Below are 21,180 nucleotides of genomic sequence, written 5' to 3'. Positions count from 1 at the left end.
TATTAGCAATAAAAATATATTGTCTCCATTCAATATTTTCTCGATTGAAATATAAGGGTTTACTTTGTATTTAAATAAAGGGAACCTGCCTCCATGAAAATGTGGTGTAATCTGCAGGCAGCATGTTACAGAGCAGGAGGAGCTGAGCAGATTGATATATAGCTTTATGGGTGAAGATTAAAGGGGTTGTCTCACTTCAGCAAATGGCATTTATCATGTAGAGAAAGTTAATACAAGGCACTTACTAATGTATTGTTATTATCCATATTGCTTCCTATGCTGGCTGGATTCATTTTTCCATCACATTATACACTGCTCGTTTCCATGGTTACGACCACCCTGTAATCCAGCAGTGATGGCCGTGCTTGCACACTATAGGAAAAATCACCAGCCTACAGTATGTGAGCTCTCACGGTCCCAGTCACCACAGAAGCTAGCACTTTTTCCTATAATAACCAATATATGCCCCAACCAGGGATTCCTTACTATTCAAACACATGAATAGAATTACACACATAAGCCTGTGGTATACACCATAACATAAAACCTACAAATAACTACCAGACCGCTTATACATGAATATCATTTTATTACATAATTGCAAAAAGCTATCTCACAAACATGATTAAAAGAACATAGGTGCAGGGAAAAAGCGACATCATCTGGAGGATGAACTGCCTGCTGTGATCCGCACTCTGCCGCAAGTGTGAAAGTAGCCTTACCCATGCTGTGCTCCCTCCAGGATGGTGCCAGCCCCGACGCGCGTTTCGGTGAACCTTCGTCTGGGGGAAATCGCCAGCCTACAGTATGTGAGCTCTCACGGTCCCAGTCACCACAGAGGCTAGCACTTTTTCCTATAGTGTGCAGGCACGGCCACTACTGTTGATGGATTGCAGGGTGGTTGTAACCATGGAAACGAGCAGTGTATAATGTGATGGAAAAATGAATCCAGCCAGCAAAGGAGGCAATATGGGCATACCTTCCAACTTTTGAAAATCGTAAAGAGGGACAATATATGCCGGCATGCATCGCGGCAATTTTTTTCATATTAGGCAACTCTGCCAGAAGCATATTTACTGACACCGTCACAACTGCAGCAGCCGGGGATCGGTTAGGTGAGTATAAGTCCTGATTTTTTTACAGCATGTGGAGCCAATGGGACAATTTTTTTTTTTTTGCGCTTCAACATCCATTTAAATATTAGCACAGAAGTCAGAGATATTTTAAGATCCAAATTGCACCAAATAATGAAGTTCTGGTTTAATATACAAGTAGAAACCATACAGATAGTTTAGAAAGGAGCAATTTAGTAAATTTATTAATACACATTTGTACATTAATTCCCCAGGTCAAAAAGAGGGACATTTAAGGATCAAACAGGGACAGAGGGACTTGGGTCAGAAAGAGGGACTCTTGGGAGGCACGATATGGGTAATAACAATAAGCTGGGATAAGCTCAAGGCACCCACCAGGCTGCTACCTCTTAGAATAGTCCCGCTGTAGTTGGCAGTTGACTCATGAGGGTCAGAGACACTAGTGCAAAGCACTGAACGAACAGGCAATACTTGTAGTCAGGAAACAGGCTGAGGTCAGGGCAGGCAGAGTTCATGTGTATTCATAAAATAAGTTCAAGGTTATGGTAGGCATCGGATGGTCGGAGTCGGTAAACAGGCAAAGTTTGGTACATGGTAAGACAATCAGAAAAGCACACCTTCAGTAGAGCCAGGAAGTGCAAGTCCTATAGGAGACAGGAAGATACCTTGCAGCCTGGTCAAGGGGACAGGGCTGGAGGGCAGAGGAGGGTCAGCGGGGCCCAGCTATTGGGCAGGGACTTGGTGAGTGATGTGGTCCCCTGCCTGCCCTGGATAGTGGTGTTAAAAAAATATATAATAAAGTTTCTCACAGAACGAGAAGTTCACTTTTTACCAGGACAGGCAACCCTTGTTTTTTTAAGAGATCAAGCTTTATTTAGATTATGAGATCCAGAGATATAAAGTATTATACTGTAGTTCTTATCTCAATGAGGTATGGATGCATATATGTAATACCCAGAGTGATGTTACCAATGCCATCAAAGGACAGCCACCAATTATTTCCAACAAGTAGGACAGCGGCAGACACAGAGCGCTGCCATAAGAGTCTTTTCATAAATTAAAGGGGTTGTCACATGAAAATATTATACAGTTTTCAAACCAGCATCTGGATCTTAATACTTTTGTAACTGCATGTAATTAAAAATGTAGCATAGCCATTGAGTTATTCAATAAAATATATGTGTATAGCGCCACCTACTGTTTTTTTTTGTCTTATTTCTCTGACCTGGTCACTGAGATGGCCGCACATGCTCAGTATCATCCTTCATCTGCCTCCTGAGCTGTGATAGGTAGAGCTGAGACACGCCCCCTTACCTGCAGAAGAACAGACACTCCCCTTGAGCTGTCAGCTTGATATAAATCTAGCAGAGCAATGAATGGAGAGATCTCTGTATCCATGAGAGGTACAGGGCTGGTTCTAGCATTTTTTACTTTAGTCATGGGATAACCCCTTTAAATGAATCATGCACCTCGTCATAAATTAAACTCTGGTATTTCATAAGTTACCCCAATATGTTTTTCCTTGTTTATTAACTCTTTACTCCCATTTTTATTACTTTTTAGCTAAAGAGACAGGGCATGTGTCATCTCTCTTGATCTGTCTGTTATAGTAAATACTTGTATTTCAAATATAATTCTGGAGCATCTTTTATTACAACTCAGATTGTGCTGTTCCTCTCTTGTTCCTCCTGGAAATGTCTCTACACAGTCTCAAATAGCACTGATTGACAGATTCTGTATAGACACGTCTATTAACAACGGGTAACATCCAGTTGTCAGTGTATTCATACATATTCTTACGGTATAGCAGGAATAGGAAATCACCTAATACAGTGTTCTAACAAAAGGTGCCCTAGAATTCTTTTTTCATTACTAATACAGGCACTTACCAAGGGCAGAGGACTGAACCAACAGTGGCATGATGTAGAATGAATGGTTGCACGACAGACCTATATAAAACACTTTTATTATATATCCTGTAGGTGACTGTACTGGAAGGCACAATATCAGTAAGTGGCAGTATTGCCTATGCAGCCCAGCAGGCCTGGATTTTCAATGCATCCCTGAGAGAAAACATCTTGTTTGGGGAAGAATATGATGAAGAAAAGTAAGTTATACTTATGTTCTTGTTTGTTTAAGTTTAAATTTATTTGATGTTTATTGGCAAAGTGAACATTGACAGTAATTACACAAACTCAATGAAGGATCTTAGTACATGGATCAGTGGCACCTTGGCACACAGCATACAGCACATCTACAAGGATTGTAAGTGTGCACAGTAGTCAATATTCTTCCCATTCCGTTAAGAACGTAAGGCTTAGGGTCCATTCACACGTCCGCAAAATGGGTCCGCATCCCATCCGCAATTTTTCAGAACAGGTGCGGACCCATTCATTTTCAATGGAGCCGGAATGTGCTATTTGCATCCGCATTTGCGGATACGCACTTCTGTTCCGCAAAAAAATAGAACATGTCCTATTCTTGTCTGCAAGGCCTTTTCTATGAGAGTGCCGCGATGTGCCGTGTTTTGCGCAAAAAACACATACGGACGTGTGAAATAATACATATGAAAATTAGAGACCTATTTCCATCTAGCAAACAGTGCATACTTATGCAAGGTTTAAGGTAAGTGGTGAACTTAAAAAGCATACAGTATATAGGGTAGAAAGATGGTGCAAGTGCTACATGTCAGTGGGTGCCAACAAGCCACTCTACTTAGGCCAGGCTATTTAAAGGCGTTGTTCCATGACTGATGTAAAAAATGAAAATCAGACATCATATAGCACATGACAATCTCTTTCTAACAGAACTAGAACCAGCCCTGTATCTCACACAGATCCACAGATCTCCCCATTCGTTGCTGCGGTTGCTCTGCTAGATTCTCTTCAGGCTGGCAGCTCAGGGGCGTGTCCTTTCTGCTGCAGCTTTCACCCTATCACAGCTCAAGGGGTGTGCCCTTTGTGGTGCAGCTCACTTTCTGTGATTGTCACAGTTCTAAGAGTAAATATGGCTGGTGGCAGTTGTAGGATGCAACTTGGCATGTGCACCCTCTCAGTAGGCGGTCATATCACTAGGATATGCCGTAATATTATGTGACCCCCCACAACCCCAAACACAATGGGTTTCCAAGATTGTCACTGTGTAGGGAAAATTAGTGAAGTGGGCGAAGATCTTTAGTCAAACCCTTGTCAATCACTAAGTGATGGTAAAAACTAGTGTGACCAAGCAATGGATTTCCAAGTCAAGAAAGAGATTCCCTACAGGAAGATTCTGATAAGATGCTGCCATTTGTCTTCATCGTATGAGTCGAAGTGACACATTATTGGGCTAAAGGATGATATTTAGACCAGCAAGGAAATTCTTCTTAAAGGGGTTCCCAGGGCATTTTGTCTAATTATCGCATGGTACTAACCTGTGGAGGGAAGATGTTTGACATGGTACTTACTCTTGCTCCCCCAATTCCGCTGCACTCTTGCGCTGCATGCTCTTCTGCCCGGGTCATACCGGATGTGGCTGCTTCTTTTTCTCTTCAGCTGCATTGACTATAATGTAGCTGAACAGGAAAAGAAGAGGCGACACCCAGTTGGGTCCCAGGCGGAAGAGTATGCAGAGTGCAGCGGAGACAATGGCCTCGGGGAGCGAGGAAGGGAAAGTACTATGTAAAATATCTTCCCTCCACAGGTTGGTACCATGCAATAATTAGACTAAATGCAAGGAGAACCCCTTTAATACAAGTATAGTGCAGAGGTATGATTTGAGCCAAATTCCAACAATGCTAATACTTTACTTGGATGCATTCAGTAGACTTCATGATTCACTGTAGCTGTAGTGTTTTAGAGGGATCCACTTAAAAGAGGTCTCCATGAAATGGCAAGTGAGCTCATACCTTTAAAACTCTGCATAGCACTAATAGATCACTGTGAAAATCTGTGTGTAGTCCATGTCATCCTCTACGATTGTGGAGTCTTGAACCGAGTTCATCATCCTTCTCCCTCAGGTACAAGAGCACATTGGAAGCATGCTGCTTATATCCTGATATTCAGTCTCTGCCTGAAGGAGAATTAACTGAGGTAAACTGACTTAAGAGGCTGTAGAATATTGATATACAAATAGAGCCATAATTCATAATGTACCAAAAAATGCATAACCAACTCACATGGTGTGATGGACCTTGGTTTTGGTGGTTTATGCACAGTGAAAGGGAATCTGTCACCACAGTCTTAGACTATTATCTGCAGTAATACAGTAGTACTGTTTTATTTTCCTACTGCCCCTCGTTTTCCCCCGTCAGCGTTTAAAGCTGCACTAAAATACATTGTCAGGACTGCTGCGCATGCGCACACAGGTCCTCTCCTTTATATTATCATGGCACAGCAGTCCAGACTGTGTATTTCAGGGTACATTTGAGTGCCGACAGCTGGGAAGCAGGGGGCTTTAGGAAAGTAAAAAATGGAGATCTGCATTCTTTATGTGCAGTACTACTCACGTACTAGTCAAGATAAGTACAATTCTGGAAAAAAAAATGTATTCAACCAACTACTAGGTAGGTTTACCTAATAAATGACCAATGCATATATAAAACCTCTTTTTAACCCAAAAAATAAAAAAATTAACTGGCATATTGTTTGTAAGAGATACAATTTTCTGGGCTTAACACTAATTTTCATTAAATGGAATATTTCTTTAAGGGGTTGTCTGGCCCCACATCAGGGGTGACGTGTACATGAAAGTGATGTAACTGCGGAGGCTCAGCAGTCATGTACCATTCATGCACATGTTATCCCTGAGGTCAGTGATTGGCTGCAGCTGTCACTTGACCTCAGACAGGACGTTCGTAGTACCAGTCCAGCAAGGACCAGAGCCATAGCTGTGGAACAGCAGGACTTTTTAAAAAAAAGTGTAGTTTTTTTTTATTATTTGTACACTCTTTCCATGCTTTCGATCTATTTTATTTTTATTTTTTAGGTTGGAAAACACCTTTATGAATTTCTAGCCTGAAAATGTATTTTTTATTTCCTCCGCTAGGTCATTCTGATAAACACAACATGAGAGGTATCATCATTTTATAGTATCCACAGTATTCAGTACTATCATAACGGTGGAAGCTTCTTTTAATGGGGTTATATACACAAAAGTAATAGGTGTCAGGCTATGGTGGCACGGAGCCGGTTTTTTGAAACGCAGCAAGATTAAAACATGAGGGGAGATTTATCATGAGGGTAATATTTGACGTTAGTTGTGCTTGAGTCTGAGTTTTGCATTTTTCGCGGATTGGATGCGGACCCATTCACTTCAATGGGGCCGCAAAAGATGCGGACAGGACTCCACACGTCCATTCTGTGCTGTCCGCAAAATTATAGAACATGTTCTTTTTTTGTCCACATTACGGACAAGGATAGGGCAGTTCTATTAGGGGTCGGCCATTCATATTTTGCGGAGTGCCAATTTTCCACCCACTTTTCAAAACTGTGGTGGTGAGTGGTGTAAAAATCTAAAAATTTGCAAGACGTTTGATCAATTAAGCCCAAAAGTTGCAAAAGCCCCATTTTGTGACTTTTTGAAGTCAGTATTCTGGAGTGCAGGACTTGATGAATTCCCAATAATATTAGAAAATAGAATAATAATTTAAGAAGTGGAAATGTGCACTTGTCAAACAAAGTTTGTCTTCCTTCTCTAAGCTTGATGGTTTCTTTTAGTGTGTGTGGTGATACTGTGATGTTGAGGGAGATCCACAGTTACATATACTGTACATAGAGAAATCATGCTGTGTTTACAGTGTAACATCTGCTGATTGATTGCTTCCAATGCTGGGATTTCCTGCTCTGAGAGAGACACATGCAGCTTCCCCATTCAGTGACTAGGCTCAGAGCTGTAAATGCTAGTTGATCAATGTTAAGTTAACTACTGGTAAAATTTCTAGGAATCAATTTGTGTTGACAAACCCTTTAAGACATGATCATATTTCTGTTTTATTTTGTAGATAGGGGAACGTGGTGTCAATCTAAGTGGAGGCCAGAGACAGCGAGTCAGCTTGGCTCGTGCCCTCTACAGTTCAAGTAACTTGGTTCTTTTGGATGATCCGCTCAGTGCTGTAGATGTTTACGTGGCAGCAGAGTTATTCAGCAAGGCAATTAAAACTGGAATGCAGGACAGGAGTGTCATATTTGTCACACATCAATCACAGGTATTGTACGGGTGTTTAGTTTACATTACGTCAGGGGAAAGAGGAAAACAATTCCAAGAAAAAAAGAGTGTTAGTCAAAGAGCTATTCGAATGGAAGTCCAAAAGATCTTAGAATAACCGCAGGGCGCCAAAGGGAGGAGAGGCAATCACCAAGGTATGAAGGGTGGGAGGCTGCCAGTAGTGACTGTAAATGTAGAGTAGACTGCTACATAGGAGAATACAGCAAAAGGAAGGAAAAATTTTAAAAATCTGCCACAAAGAAGGTACCAAACCACTGTCACTGAGAGCAATCCTCAAAGTGGAAATTAAAAAGATGTATCATCTAGAGTAGAGAGAGATGATCCACTGCAATAAAATGATCAAATGCAATAAATAAAATAAATATATTACTTTTATAAAACAAAATTGTGAACAGATAACTCACTTCACCAGGGAGGTGGTTTGTGGGATAAGCTCAAGACACTTACAATCTCGACCTCCCTCACCTGGATCGTTTGTAGTGTCAGGAGGAACGGCAGTCCTGTAGATGGTACTTCTGGTAATTCCCTTTATTAGTATCACAGGTGGGCTCAACGCATTTTGGGGGTGTTACCTCATTCCCCCTTCCTCAGGAGCAATCACAAATTTGTATAAAAAATAATAAAGTCTTTTGCATACACATTTATGGGTCGTCTTTATATATAATCCGACCATGTATTCCCGCCAAAATGATCCTTGAAGCAGCCAGACACGTCACTTCCGGTTCCGGACTTTGCGTTCCACGGTGGAACGCATGTGGAATATTCTATTCTAAGTTTAAAACATAAAGATTATACTATATCTAACATATAGCAGCAATGTCTTCGTGGAATAATATATATAAATGTATATTTGGGCCTGGGAGATGGATACAAATTATGGAGAAGAGGTTAAATGTTTTTCCACAGAAGCGGGCGAGACCGGAAGAGACGGTACTTCCGGTCCCGCCTCTGTGGAACGCATCCGTGCGCTTCCGCTTCCGGTTCTCGGTGGAGCGCAGGACTAGAGTGCACGGGAGCGCAAAATACCCATCAGGAAGAGGGATGTATCTTTTTGGAGTATATTGCGAGGATAGAGGTGTTGATACTCAGTTAATGTAAATGTGTGACCTATATATAGTAAAATATTGGCCTATTATAAAAGAATATAGGACAATTGGGTATTAAAAGACAATCATAAATAAATACGATGTATATGTGTGACCTATATACTGTATAATACAATATTGGCCTATTATAAAAGAACATGGGGAAATAGGACAATTGGGAAGTAAAAGACAATCAAGACAATACAATAAAATAATACAATAAAATGATGGATAGATAGGTAAAATTGATCCAATGGGAGAATAGATACCTAAATAAAAGATGTATTATAATAGGATAGTAAAGGGACCAAAGATAAGCATATTATGGTCTCTATCATAAGTTTTATAAAAGAGGATCAAGGTCGGTATTTGACATTACATTTAGTCATATTATGAATTTCTACAATCAACTAAGATACATCAGTAGATAAATAAATAAAGATATATAAATAAAGGTAAAAATACACATTGGATTGTAGCAGAGGGTCCCATATTGAATGGTGTTTGGGTAAAAATATCCTATTTTGGCACCCGAGATTCTTAGAGAAATGTCTTTTAGAACTGGTAATTTACATATTCTAGCTAAATGTCTTTTGGGGCTAATAATTCACATATTCTAGAGATTCATTAAGTCCGAAGGGAGATAAAGTATTGAGACGGTATATCCATCTCCGTTCTACACAGTAATTGTTAAGATTGGGGGATCCACTCCAAAGGGGTAACTCTAAGGACGGAGGGCTCACTCTCGTGGTAGACGGAAAAGTGTCTGGAAACGCTATGTGTTAATACTTTTCAATTGACATTTGAACGGTGTTCGTTCATTCTCTCTCGGAAGGTCTGGGTGCTCCTAACTATATATTGTAAGTTACATGGACATTGTAAAAGGTAAATCACATTGTTTGTCCCACAGTTCATGTCGTGTTTTAGAATAAATGTTTCATTGGAAAGAGAAATATTGATTTCTTTTTTTATTATGAGTAATGATATTACAGCATTTGCATCTCCTGATATTGCATCTGAATGCTCCTTTTTAGTGGGGTTACCTGTTGTTAAAGAGGTGTGTGGAAATTTGTTGTCTTTCTGTATATTGGGGCAAGATGGTGCAATGATATTTTTCAGAGTTTTTGCTCTTTGATAGGTAATAACTGGGAGGCGAGGTAATTAGTTTTTTAAGATGGGATATTTTTTGAGCACCCCTCAGTGTTTGATGAATATTTGTCTAATAGCCATATGTCTTGAGTTGTACCTGGTTAAAAAATTCAATTTGGAGTTTTTGAGGGTTTCATGTTGTGGTTTTTTTCCCCTGTATGTTTGGGTTTAAAGGCTTCTTTTTGATATTATTTTAGAATTCGCTTAGTGGACTCTTTTATACGTTTTTTAGGATAGCCTTTCTCTTTTAAACGATAATGGAGAGTCTGAAGTTGTTGTTTCATAATGCGATCGTCCAAGCAATTCCTTCTGATTTTTTTCATTTGACTGAAGGGAATGTTCTTTTTCCACTTCAGATGGCGACAACTAGTATAGTCCAAATAACTATTGGCATCTATTTTTTAAAAAAATGAGTTTTGGTAGTGATTTTATCAGATGTTGAGATAAGATGGATATCTAGGAAGATAGCTTCCATGTAACTGTATTCGAGGCTAAATGATAGTCCCCAATCATTGGTGTTCAGTCTTTCATTAAACAATAGAAGTTTCTCTATACTTCCTTCCCAAATAAAGATAATATCATTGTTATACCGATGAAAGAACCTAATATGTGGGTGGGAGAGTAGACCAAATTTGTCCTCAAAAAGCACCAAGAGGTTCACATATGAGGGGGCGAACTTAGTTCCCATTGCGCTTCCCTTCTCTTGAATGTAGAAAACTTTTTTGAAATAGTTATGGTGTAATATAAACTCAATAGCTCTCAAGATGAATTATTTTTGGAGCTCGGGTATGACGGGGTCTGCTCTGAGAAAATCAACAAGATCACAGAAAATAATCTCTCACAGACAGTTGCTGTAACAATAGAAATATTACTGAAGGCAACTTCCTAAAACGTAACTTTTAATATATATACCATAAAATACATCCAATAAGACAGGTCCCGCCAGGACCAATAAATCCGTAGTACAGCAAGTGAATCAGAAAGCTATCACATAAGGAAGGTTAGCAACTAGAGAAGACAGTTAGCGCAGATGGGACAACACGTAAAAAACACCAATGTCTGTCCCTATGCTTACCCTAAAAAAGATCTGCTCATCCCAGAGATACACCTTGATGATAGGAGTACTCTGTCCACGTGCCTAGGCTAGCCTGTCCTTATGCAGCCCTATCACTTATCTGATACAAAATACACAATACACAATCCGTTATCTGATACAATATACAAAGTCCCAAGTTCCCACGTGTTTCCCCATGTAATAAACAAGGTTTATCTGGGGACAGATGGTGTCAGTCTAATACTGGAATAACTAAGTAACCGACAAGAATAGATGAAAATACATACAGTACAGACCAAAAGTTTGGACACACCTTCTCATTCAAAGAGTTTTCTTTATTTTCATGACTATGAAAATTGTAGATTCACACTGAAGGCGTCAAAACTATGAATTAACACATGTGGAATTATATACATAACAAAAAAGTGTGAAACAACTGAAAATATGTCATATTCTAGGTTCTTCAAAGTAGCCACCTTTTGCTTTGATTACTGCTTTGCACACTCTTGGCTACTTTGAAGAATATGACATATTTTCAGTTGCTTCACACTTTTTTGTTATGTATATAATTCCACATGTGTTAATTCATAGTTTTGATGCCTTTAGTATGAATCTACAATTTTCATAGTCATGAAAATAAAGAAAACTCTTTGAATGAGAAGGTGTGTCCAAACTTTTGGTCTGTACTGTAATATAAGCAGCAAAAAACTAAGCACCCCAAGTATGCAGTGGTCTGAGATGAGAGGTCCCTAAGACAGATACACAGTATAATATTCCACAGATTCAAAAATGCCTGAAAGATAAAGGCCACTAATTCAGAGCGATTAACTTATATGACAAAGATGAAAGTAAATGTCATCCTCACACATACCAGGGTGCACAGTTGGAGGGCTCCAGGGGGCAAAAGATGCAGCTCCATTAGATCTAAGGAAGTACTCACTTTTAAATGTAAGACCTTGGGTGGGTTAAAGCCCCATAGGTGGATCCAGGCTTCCAGACTGCTCATCCCGGTCAGATGACCTGGGTACGTATAGCTATTGGGTAAGTTATCCCTCAGGCTCCTCCCTACGTTCTTGCCCCTAGGACTCCTATTTAATTAATGGGAAGGTAGAGTGATATACAGATGTGCTCCACGTCATATACCTGTGGAGCGCCAAAAGATATGTGGTAAACTGAGTGGCCTATTACATGAGCGAAGCGCGGGATCACATAATACATGGTGAGATCCCGCGATATCTCGCTGCATAGGCATACAGGAAGAGCGGACGTATTGCGATCACATGATGTATTCATGTATTCACATCAAAGATGGCGGTGCGTTTCACCAATATCAGGTGTGGAACACAAGGTTATTGAGAACAGGGAATGCTGTGAATGGTGGAAAAGATAGAATAAACCCATATATATCCCAAGATTACATAAACAGGGGCAGCATAAAAAAGAATAATGTCAGCACCCAAGACATATCCACAGGGGACAATGTGGCAGATAGAAATGACTATAAACACGGCATCAGATCACATGGCATAAAACTAGTACACATGTGTGATATTACAGCATACTAGACGTGGTAAGATATCACAGATTTTGCTGTGTATTCACACTATATTGATGACATACAGCCAAAGAGGGAAAATCGTCAACTTCCAATGTAGTGAACATATAGTGAGTACTCCAGTGACACACAGCCATTACTACTATAAAAGATATTGCCAAATATTTAAAAACACACTCAGATGCATGGAGTTTTATCAGATAATCACATGATACTTCCTATGTCGATAAATATTTCCATCTCCATTGGGAGGTGAAGCACTATACGCTCAGAAAGAAGACTGGCCATGGATATGAGATACACCGGGGGACTCAGATAAAACAAGAGAATGTAAGTCTCTCATTAAGTCCCCTGGGTGACTGGGATTGGAATCTATATATCCATTCTGTTTCTTTTTGGAGGATTCTACGATCCCAGTCACCCTTTCTGGGAGAAGGTCTCACCAATTCCAGTCCTGAGAATGTCAGTGATTTCAAATCCCCACCATGACACTCCCAGATATGGTTAGCTACCGGGTGTTTTTCTTTTTCTTGATGTCATTTATATGTTCTAGAACACGTCGGCGGAATACCCTGAATGTCTTCCCCACATAGTCCAGGGGGGCAAGTGCACTGACAGAGGTACACAACCCCCTTGCTCCCGCAGTTCATAAAGTCCCTTACATCATACCTTTTATTTGTAACTGAGCAAGTGTTGTTTTTTGTATTATTCACAAAGCGGCAGGCAGAGCATGTACCACAACGAAAGGTACCGAGTGGTTTTCTATCTAGCCATGTCCCTGCAGGAACCGGGCGTGAAAAGTGACTATGGGCCAGCTGGTCCCATAGAGATCTACCCCATCTAAAGGTGATACTCGGGTGAGGTAGGAGCACATCAGCCACGTCCGGATCCATTAGAAGGATTGGCCAATATTTGTCGATAATTGCTCTTAACTTCTGATTCTCAACATCATAGGTAGAAATAATCCTGATAATGTCACCCCCTTTAGCATCAGACCCCTTGGGGACTAGAAGGGTTTTACGTTCCCGTGTTTCTGCATGTTGAAAGGGCTTTCTTAGGACTTGTTGAGGATAACCTCTCATCCTAAACCAGTTCTGAAGTTTCCTAAACTCATGGTAAAAACCTTATGCATCTGAACAGTTTCTCCTCATCCTTAAATATTGGCCCCGGATATCCCTCTTTTCAAATTCATTGGGTGATGACTGTCCCAATGAAGAAGGTTGTTAGTCGCGGTGGCCTTTCTAAAGGTTGTTGTGACCAGTCTGTCTCCCTCTTTGGTGACTCTGACATCCAAGAATGTCAGAGTATCTGGATGGAACTCAAAGGTGAATGATAAACCTAACTCATTCGTATTAAGCTCTCTGACAAATAATTCAAACTCGTCAGGGTCACCGTTCCATATCACGAAGACTTCATCTATATAGCGTGTCCAAAAGACAATCTTGTCACTCCACCATGCTTGCATATCGGGAAAGACCACCTTGTCCTCCCACCAACCCAGGAGGAAATGGAGAGGGGATTTTTTTTTTTTTTTATTCTCTGAGAAATCTTTTAACTGCTAGAAGTCCTAAATCATGTTTGATGTTACTATAGAGGGAGGAAACATCTAAGGTGACCCAGATGAAGCCTTTCCTCCATTAGAAAGAATCTAATATGTTGATGATATGGGTAGTATCTCTCAAATATGAGGGGAGTTGTACAACGTATTTTTGAAGAAAATTATCTACATAAGCTGAAAGGTTGGATGTGAGGGAGTCAATACCAGATATTATAGGTCTCCCTGGGGGGTTTTCAATGGATTTGTGAATCTTTGGCAGGAAATAAAATCGAGATATAGATGGATGGAGTATCCACTTTCCAGGAAACTATTCATCTAGGAATGCTCGGACCTGACACCCATAATGTGGTGGTGCACCATCTTGCTGGAAAAACTCAGGGAACGTGCCAGCTAGATGAACAGTTTCCTGGAAAGTGGATTGGTCGTCGTGGGCCAGTTGAATGGCCCCCAAGGTCTCCCGATCTGACCCCCTTAGACTTTTATCTTTGGGGTCATCTGAAGGCAATTGCCTATGCTGTGAAGATATGAGATGTGCAGCACCTGAAACTACGGATACTGGAAGCCTGTGCTAGCATTTCTCCTGCGGTGTTGCTATCAGTGTGTGAAGAGTGGGAGAAGAGGGTTGCATTGACAATCCAACACAATGGGCAGCACATTGAACACATTTTATAAGTGGTCAGAAACTTGTAAATAACTCATGAAAGAATAAAGTTACGTTAAAACCACCATTGTTTTTCTTGTGAAATTCCCAATAAGTTTGATGTGTCACATGACCCTCTTCCTATTGAAAAACAAAAGTTGGATTCAAAATGGCCGACTTCAAAATGGCCACCATGGTCACCACCCATCTTGAAAAGTTTCCCCCCTCACATATACTAATGTGCCACAAACAGGAAGTTAATATCACCAACCATTCCCATTTTATTAAGGTGTATCCATATAAATGTCCCACCCTGTAGTATAATATAGTATAATTCCACGTGTTCCATCGCAAAGTCCACAACTGAAAGTGACGTGTCTGGCTGCTTCAGGGATCATTTAGGCGGGAATACATGCTCTGATTCTATATAAAGACAAACCATAATGTGTATGCAAATAACTTTATAATTTTTTAATACAAATTGTGATTGCTCCTGAAGAAGGGGGAATGAGGTAACACCCCCAAAATGCATTAAGCCCACCTGTGATACTAATAAAGGAAATTACCAGAAGTACCGTCTACAGGACTGCCATTTTTCCTAAGACACTACAAGCGATCCAGGCGAGGGAGGTCAAGTTTGTGGGTGTCTTGAGCTTATTCCACAAACCACCTCCCTGGTGAAGTGAGTTATCTGTTCACAATTGTGTTTTATAAAAGTAATATATTTATTTATTTTATTTTATTGCATTTGATCATTTTATTGCAGTGGATCATCTCTCTCTACTCTAGATGACACATCTTTTTACTTTCTAATTATAACCACACGCAAGTTTCTATTTCTATTTTTAAGTTCCACTTTGAGGATTGCTCTCAGTGACATACAGTGGTTGGGCGCCTTCTTTGTGGCTGATTTTTTAAATTTTTCCTTCCTTTTGCTAGTTTATATTATATTATGCTTTTAAATTACTCTAATATATCCGACACTTCAAAATCTCTGTTAGTAAATTGTTAATATTTTTGTTTATGATCAGAGATCCTAACTAGGGGCATAGCTATAGTGGAAGCAGGGGAAGCAGCTGCTATGGGGCCTGAACTCAGAAGAGGCCCACCCAGGAGGAAGACTGAAAATTTTTATTGTCAGACTTAAGTTCATGCAGCTGAAGTTTGTTACAGTGTATCAGTTTAGGTAAGACCCTGTCACATTGAACATGGTATCTGATCAGCAGACAGCATGTTATAGAACAGGAGGAGCTGCGTAAATTGATTTATAGTTTAGTGTGAAAGATTTTTGTATAACCTTATAAAACTTCAGTTTTCAGCCTTGGAGTCTACTGGGCGGTCCTAATCAGTCATTGACAGTTATTTCTGTATGCATACTGATATAGGGAAGGTTGTCAATGACCCATTGGACTCCTAAGCCTAAAACTGCAAAGTTTTAGATCAAGAAACAACAAATTATACAGAATCTTTTCATACAAAACTATATGTCTACACAGCTTATCCTGAGGTATGTGTTGCCTGATGAGCGGAGTATATTTTCAACGTGACATTTTTTTTTAACATGAAAAGTTTCCTTTAACAATGTCAGGACAGAAACATCAAAGGTCCATGCTGAGAAACTCAGGGAATACATTACTTTGGTCCATATCTACAGATAACAGACCATGGAGACTATTGGAGACAATTGTCTCCAGTAATCACCAGGTCCATGTCCTATGTGGAAATACACACATTGATGCAGAGGGAGCGGAAGTTGCAGAGAGAGCTGAGCCTCTAGGAGTAATGGCAACGCCCCCATTGCTGCTAGAGGCTAATTTGCATATATCATTCTCAGCAATGCGGGCACATATGAACATGCGACCAACACAGATGCCTTCAGCTGCCAAGTGCACATGCAACAGGTCAGCCACTTTCTCATTCAAGGTTTTTATTGGGATTTTCAAATAAGTAGATGTGGTACACAAAGGGCAGCATAATACAATGTCTTACAATGCCATGAACAGCATAGAGCAGCCTCCAGAAATAGAAGGCAATAAGGTGTAACTTCCCATACGGAAGGGCACCAAAAACATGTGCCAATACATGAGTAAAATAAGTAAATTGATCATGTGGGACAGAGAAGGCTATAGGGGTCTAACCCTAGTAAGACAAACACACAACAGAAAAGGGGAACACTTAACGATAGACCAAGCACAAGAAAGGAAGAAACAGGGGAAGCGGAAAGTGGGGAAGGGCGGGACTAAAGACGGGCATTACGAAACTCATCTGACCCCCGGAAAGTTTCCCAAGGGCCCCAGGTGTAAACGAATCGAGAGGCGTCCTGGGGGGAGACGCAGATGAGATCCTCCATCCGCTGATGTAGAGCAACTTCTTTAAACCATTCCTCCGGGGAGGGAGGTGTAGGTGATTTCCAGTGGCGAAGGATGACCGTTTTTGCAGCCTGTAACATATACTTAAGGAGCGAGACCTTAAAAGCAGGGATAGTCAAATCAAAGATAAACAACAGAAGTGCTTCAGGAGTGTTGGGGATGGGAATTCCCATCACTTCTCGTACAATACGGTGTACAAAGTTCCAATAAGGTCGCAGGACAGTACAGTGCCACCAAATGTGTAACAAGGTGCCTTCATCGGTATGACACCTCCAGCAGCGATCTGAAACAGATGGAAACCACTTGTGGAGCAAAGACGGCACTCTGTACCACCTGGAGAGAACTTTATAATTCGTTTCCTGCGCCTTAGTGGAAATTACAGCTTTATGAGAGAGAAGGAAAGCCCGCTTCCATTGAGAAGAAGTGAGGCCATTCCCTAGATCACGGTTCCAGGCGTGGCAGAAGGAGGGGAGTTGGTCAGAAGTCTGGAGAGTAAGCAAGTTATAAATGGTAGAGATGTCCCGGAGGACTGCAGAGGGGGCTAGGCACATCTGGTCAAACACTGTAAGGCTCCTGCTCAAGGTGTGGGTGGAACGTATAGAGGAGTAAAAATGTTGGAGTTGTAGATATTCAAAGTTATGCCTGGGGTGTATATGAGAAGGCTCCATCAATTGGCTTAAGTGCTTCAGTCCTGAGGTTGTGAGGACATCACAGAACCGAAGGGGGCGCAGTTTGGTTCCAGTAAGGAAGGGCTTCGAGGAGTGTCCTGGGCGGAAAGCCGGGTTATCGGTGATCGGCGTTAGAGGGCCAGTAGTGTCAATGAGGAGTGTACGGCGATTAATGGACGCAATCGTCGTGAGCGTGTGATTAGCCGTGAAAGACAGTGGGGGGACTTTAAAGCCTGGCTTGCCGGATAGCCAAGGAAGGACCGCGAGCGCGTGTGAGGAGGAGCTGCGCGCAACATATCCAGAAGCCTGGCGTATACCGCAGAATAATAATATAACTTACAATCCGGCAAACCAACCCCCCTAAGATCTTTAGACCTAGTCAGAACCTCCCATTTTATCCGCGGCCTGCCCGGGGCCCATACAAAGCGCGTGAAACAGCGTCTAATCTGCGGCCAAAAAGTGAGCGGTAGTCGAATGGGTATGGTTTGCAGGAGGTAGAGCAGTTTAGGTAGTAGATTCATTTTAAAAATACTGACTCTGCCGAACCAAGAAAAGTCTCGACGGTGCCAAGAGTCCAAGTCTTTCTGGAAACTTCGCAAAAGTGGGGCAAAGTTTAACTTAAAAAGGGCGGATAATTCCGCCAAGAGTTTAACACCCAGGTATTTAATCCCCGCCGATGGCCACTTGAATGGGAGCGTAGATTTAAGCGACGAGACTAATGTTTGAGGTAGGGATACATTCAGTGCCTCAGATTTGGTCATGTTGATTTTAAAGTTCGTCCATTTACCGAAGAGTGCAATCTCGCGTAATAGGGACGGGAGGGCGACGTGAGGGTTAGTGATATACAGCAAGAGGTCATCCGCAAAGGCCGCGCATTTATGTTCCACAGAGCCAATCGTGACCCCAGATATGTCCGGGTTGGCACGGATCGCGGAGAGGAGATGTTCCATCACCAAAACATACAAAAGAGGAGATAAGGGACATCCCTGGCGCGTGCCATTGCAGATGAAAAAGGGAGGGGAAAGGGTACTGTTAGCTTTACTCTAGCCGAAGGCTAGTGGTAAAGACTAAGTATTTTCCCAAGAAAGGTTTGGCCCAGGCCCAATTTAGAAAAGACAGAGCGGAGAGAGTGCCAAGATATACGATCGAAGGCCTTCTCCGCGTCTAGGGACAAAATCATAAGAGGGGTATTGGAGACTTTTGCGTGGTGAATAATATCCAAGGTCCGGAGGGTATTATCACGAGCCTCCCTCCTCGGGACAAAACCCACCTGGTCGTGGTGTATTAGAGAAGGCAGGAAAGCGTTCAGTCTATTGGCTAATATTTTGGCGTATATTTTTAAATCTACGTTTAACAAGGAAATAGGATGATAGCTGGCACACAAATGGGGATCCTTGTCGGGCTTAGGAATAACCGCGATGTGGGCCATAGTGGATTGGGAGGGGAAGGGACATTGAGGAGATACCGCATTGAAGACCCTCACCAGAAAGGGAGCAAGGATGGTGGAAAAAGATTTAAAGAAGCCAGCGGTGAACCCATCAGGGCCCGGGCTCTTACCACCCGGGAGGGATTTGATCACTTCCTTCAGCTCCCCCTCCGAAAAAGGCGACTCCAAGCTGGCAGCTTGTTCGGCAGACAACGTAGGGCAGTCGCTCAGCGGGTAGGGAGACTCAACGGTTTCCCTGCCAGAGAGGTCGGGAAGATTGTACAAATCAGCGTAAAAGGACTGAAAGGACGAGGTGATGTCCTCCGTCGTGTGCAACAATTGACCCCGGGAGTTTTTGACCGCTGGGATATGAGAAGCAGCAATATGACCCCTGAGTGCCCTAGCCAACAAGCGGCCACACTTATTGCTGTATTCGTAGAACTTGCTGCGACATGTTTGAACTATCCGTTTATAGGAAGAGTACAAAAGCAGGCGCGCGTCCATTCGTGCATTATGGAGATCAGGTCAGCCACTTTCATAGGTACAAATTTACTGACAGATGCCCTTTATACATATTGTAAATTTAGACTAATTGATGTGTCAGATATGTTTCTGATGGGAAACCCATTCCAGGAAAAGTAGAGTGGCCAAAACCAGTATCGTTGTCCCTAGTAACCAATCCGATTACGGCTATCATCAAGAAAATGCAAACAATTACATGATTTGTTATAATAAACAAATTGAAATGCCCTTTGCACAAGGCCTTAAACAGTATATTTCCTAAAATATGTACCCTATAAAATATTGACATCAGAATAGGTACAAACATCCACAAGTTATGACCAGTTTAGAAGTGACTGTTACTGTGTGAACAGTTAAACAAGTTAAAGATGAAATGATCTCCAAATGGCATAAAGTTAAAAATGACAAATTATATTTTAAGAAAAAAAAATATATTTTTATTTTCATCTTTTACATTTTCAAAATAACAAAAAAGGAAAAGGTACAGAAGCAAGACTTTGGGCACCCTGCAAGGTTAGTACCTAGTAGCACCCCCTTGGCAAGTATCTCAGCTTGTCACTTTTTGTAGCCAGCCAAGAGTCTTTCAATTCTTGTTTGAGGGACTTTCATCCATTCTTCTTTTTGAAGTCTGTCCACAGATTTTGAATTATGCCCAGTTAAGTAGACTGTGAGAGCCATTGTAAAGCCTTCAGCTTGCACCTTTTGAGGTAATCTGTTGTAGATTTTGAGATGGAATCGAACCCGAGTTCGGTATCAAGGTTTTTTACAGTAATAATTAATTCACAAAGTTATTACACAAAGTCTTGCAAGAGTTCGCAAAGTAATAACTTCAGCTCATCGGAGCCAATAGATTCTAATACTGTATGGTGCGGGAGTATTACAATGAAGTTTTATGTGAATCGACTTCGGATGAAGCATCCAAGGTCGATTCGCTCATCCCTACTTAAAATGTTGAAAAGTGTATTTTTAACTTTATGCCTTTTGGAGATCATTTCACCTTCAACTTGCTTAACTGTTCACAGTAACAGTCATTTTTTGACCTGGGGCGTCCAAACTTTTATATGCCACTGTACATGTTCCTCTAGTGACTGTTACTTTTGGGGAGTGAGTATTTTTGTGTCATATATACTGTAGGTTGGCTAGTACTACAATTACAATGAAGTGCGCTATCACAACTGTACTTAAACTAAACTGGAAATACTTTTTTTTAAAACTATTAAGAATTTTCATGTAACTGACATAATTTTTTTTTCTAGTACCTTGAGGAGTGTGATGAAATTTTATATATGAAAGATGGGTACATTTCTGAACAAGGAACACATGAGGACCTAATAAATTTAAAGGGTGATTATGCTCTTTTATTTGAGAGTATGCAGGAAACAGTAAGTATACTTCACCTAAATGACTCTGTTTCTGTGACAAAGTTTACTCAGTAGCTTGCATGCATGCTGTCATAAAGCGACAGGGTGTTTTATATGTACTTAATATTCATTAAAAAAAACTACTATTTTTCCAAAAAATGTTTTCTTTTTCATTTCCGAAATGCTTTGCAATTGAAAATTAAACACAAAATATTGTCATTCTATAGCAGTCCCATATAGATAAGGAAGCCATTGTCAATTTACTTCTGCTGTGAGGGAAAGATGTCATCTGTTAGTATAATTGGAGATTCATAGAATTAAGGTGATGATATGACAGCTCTTTTGTTCTCTTGATAGACCTAAATAAAAGATACCCACACAAGAGAATTGCACTTATCAGTGTAATGTGTGATGCTATATTTAAGTCACTCCTGGTTCAATTAGAATTAGTATTTAAACAGTCCTCCTCATCATGCTGTTCACATTTTGACATCA

General features: G+C 40.9%; 1 protein-coding gene across 1 annotated transcript in view; it reads left to right on the top strand.

Annotated features, from left to right (window-relative positions):
• The window catches only part of LOC120995724 (multidrug resistance-associated protein 5-like), a 116,978-nt gene that overhangs the window by 35,134 nt on the left and 60,664 nt on the right, over window positions 1-21,180 (top strand). The window contains exons 12-15 of the mRNA XM_040425103.1: window positions 3,077-3,201; window positions 5,092-5,164; window positions 7,075-7,278; window positions 20,581-20,706. Coding sequence (XP_040281037.1) covers window positions 3,077-3,201; window positions 5,092-5,164; window positions 7,075-7,278; window positions 20,581-20,706 — 528 coding nt within the window. The remainder of the gene's footprint in view (window positions 1-3,076; window positions 3,202-5,091; window positions 5,165-7,074; window positions 7,279-20,580; window positions 20,707-21,180) is intronic.

The sequence above is a fragment of the Bufo bufo genome, chromosome 3 (genome assembly GCF_905171765.1).
Source record: "Bufo bufo chromosome 3, aBufBuf1.1, whole genome shotgun sequence".
NCBI lineage: Eukaryota > Metazoa > Chordata > Amphibia > Anura > Bufonidae > Bufo > Bufo bufo.
Note: the sequence above shows the minus strand (reverse complement) of the source record. Positions and strands in the feature narration are given on the sequence as shown.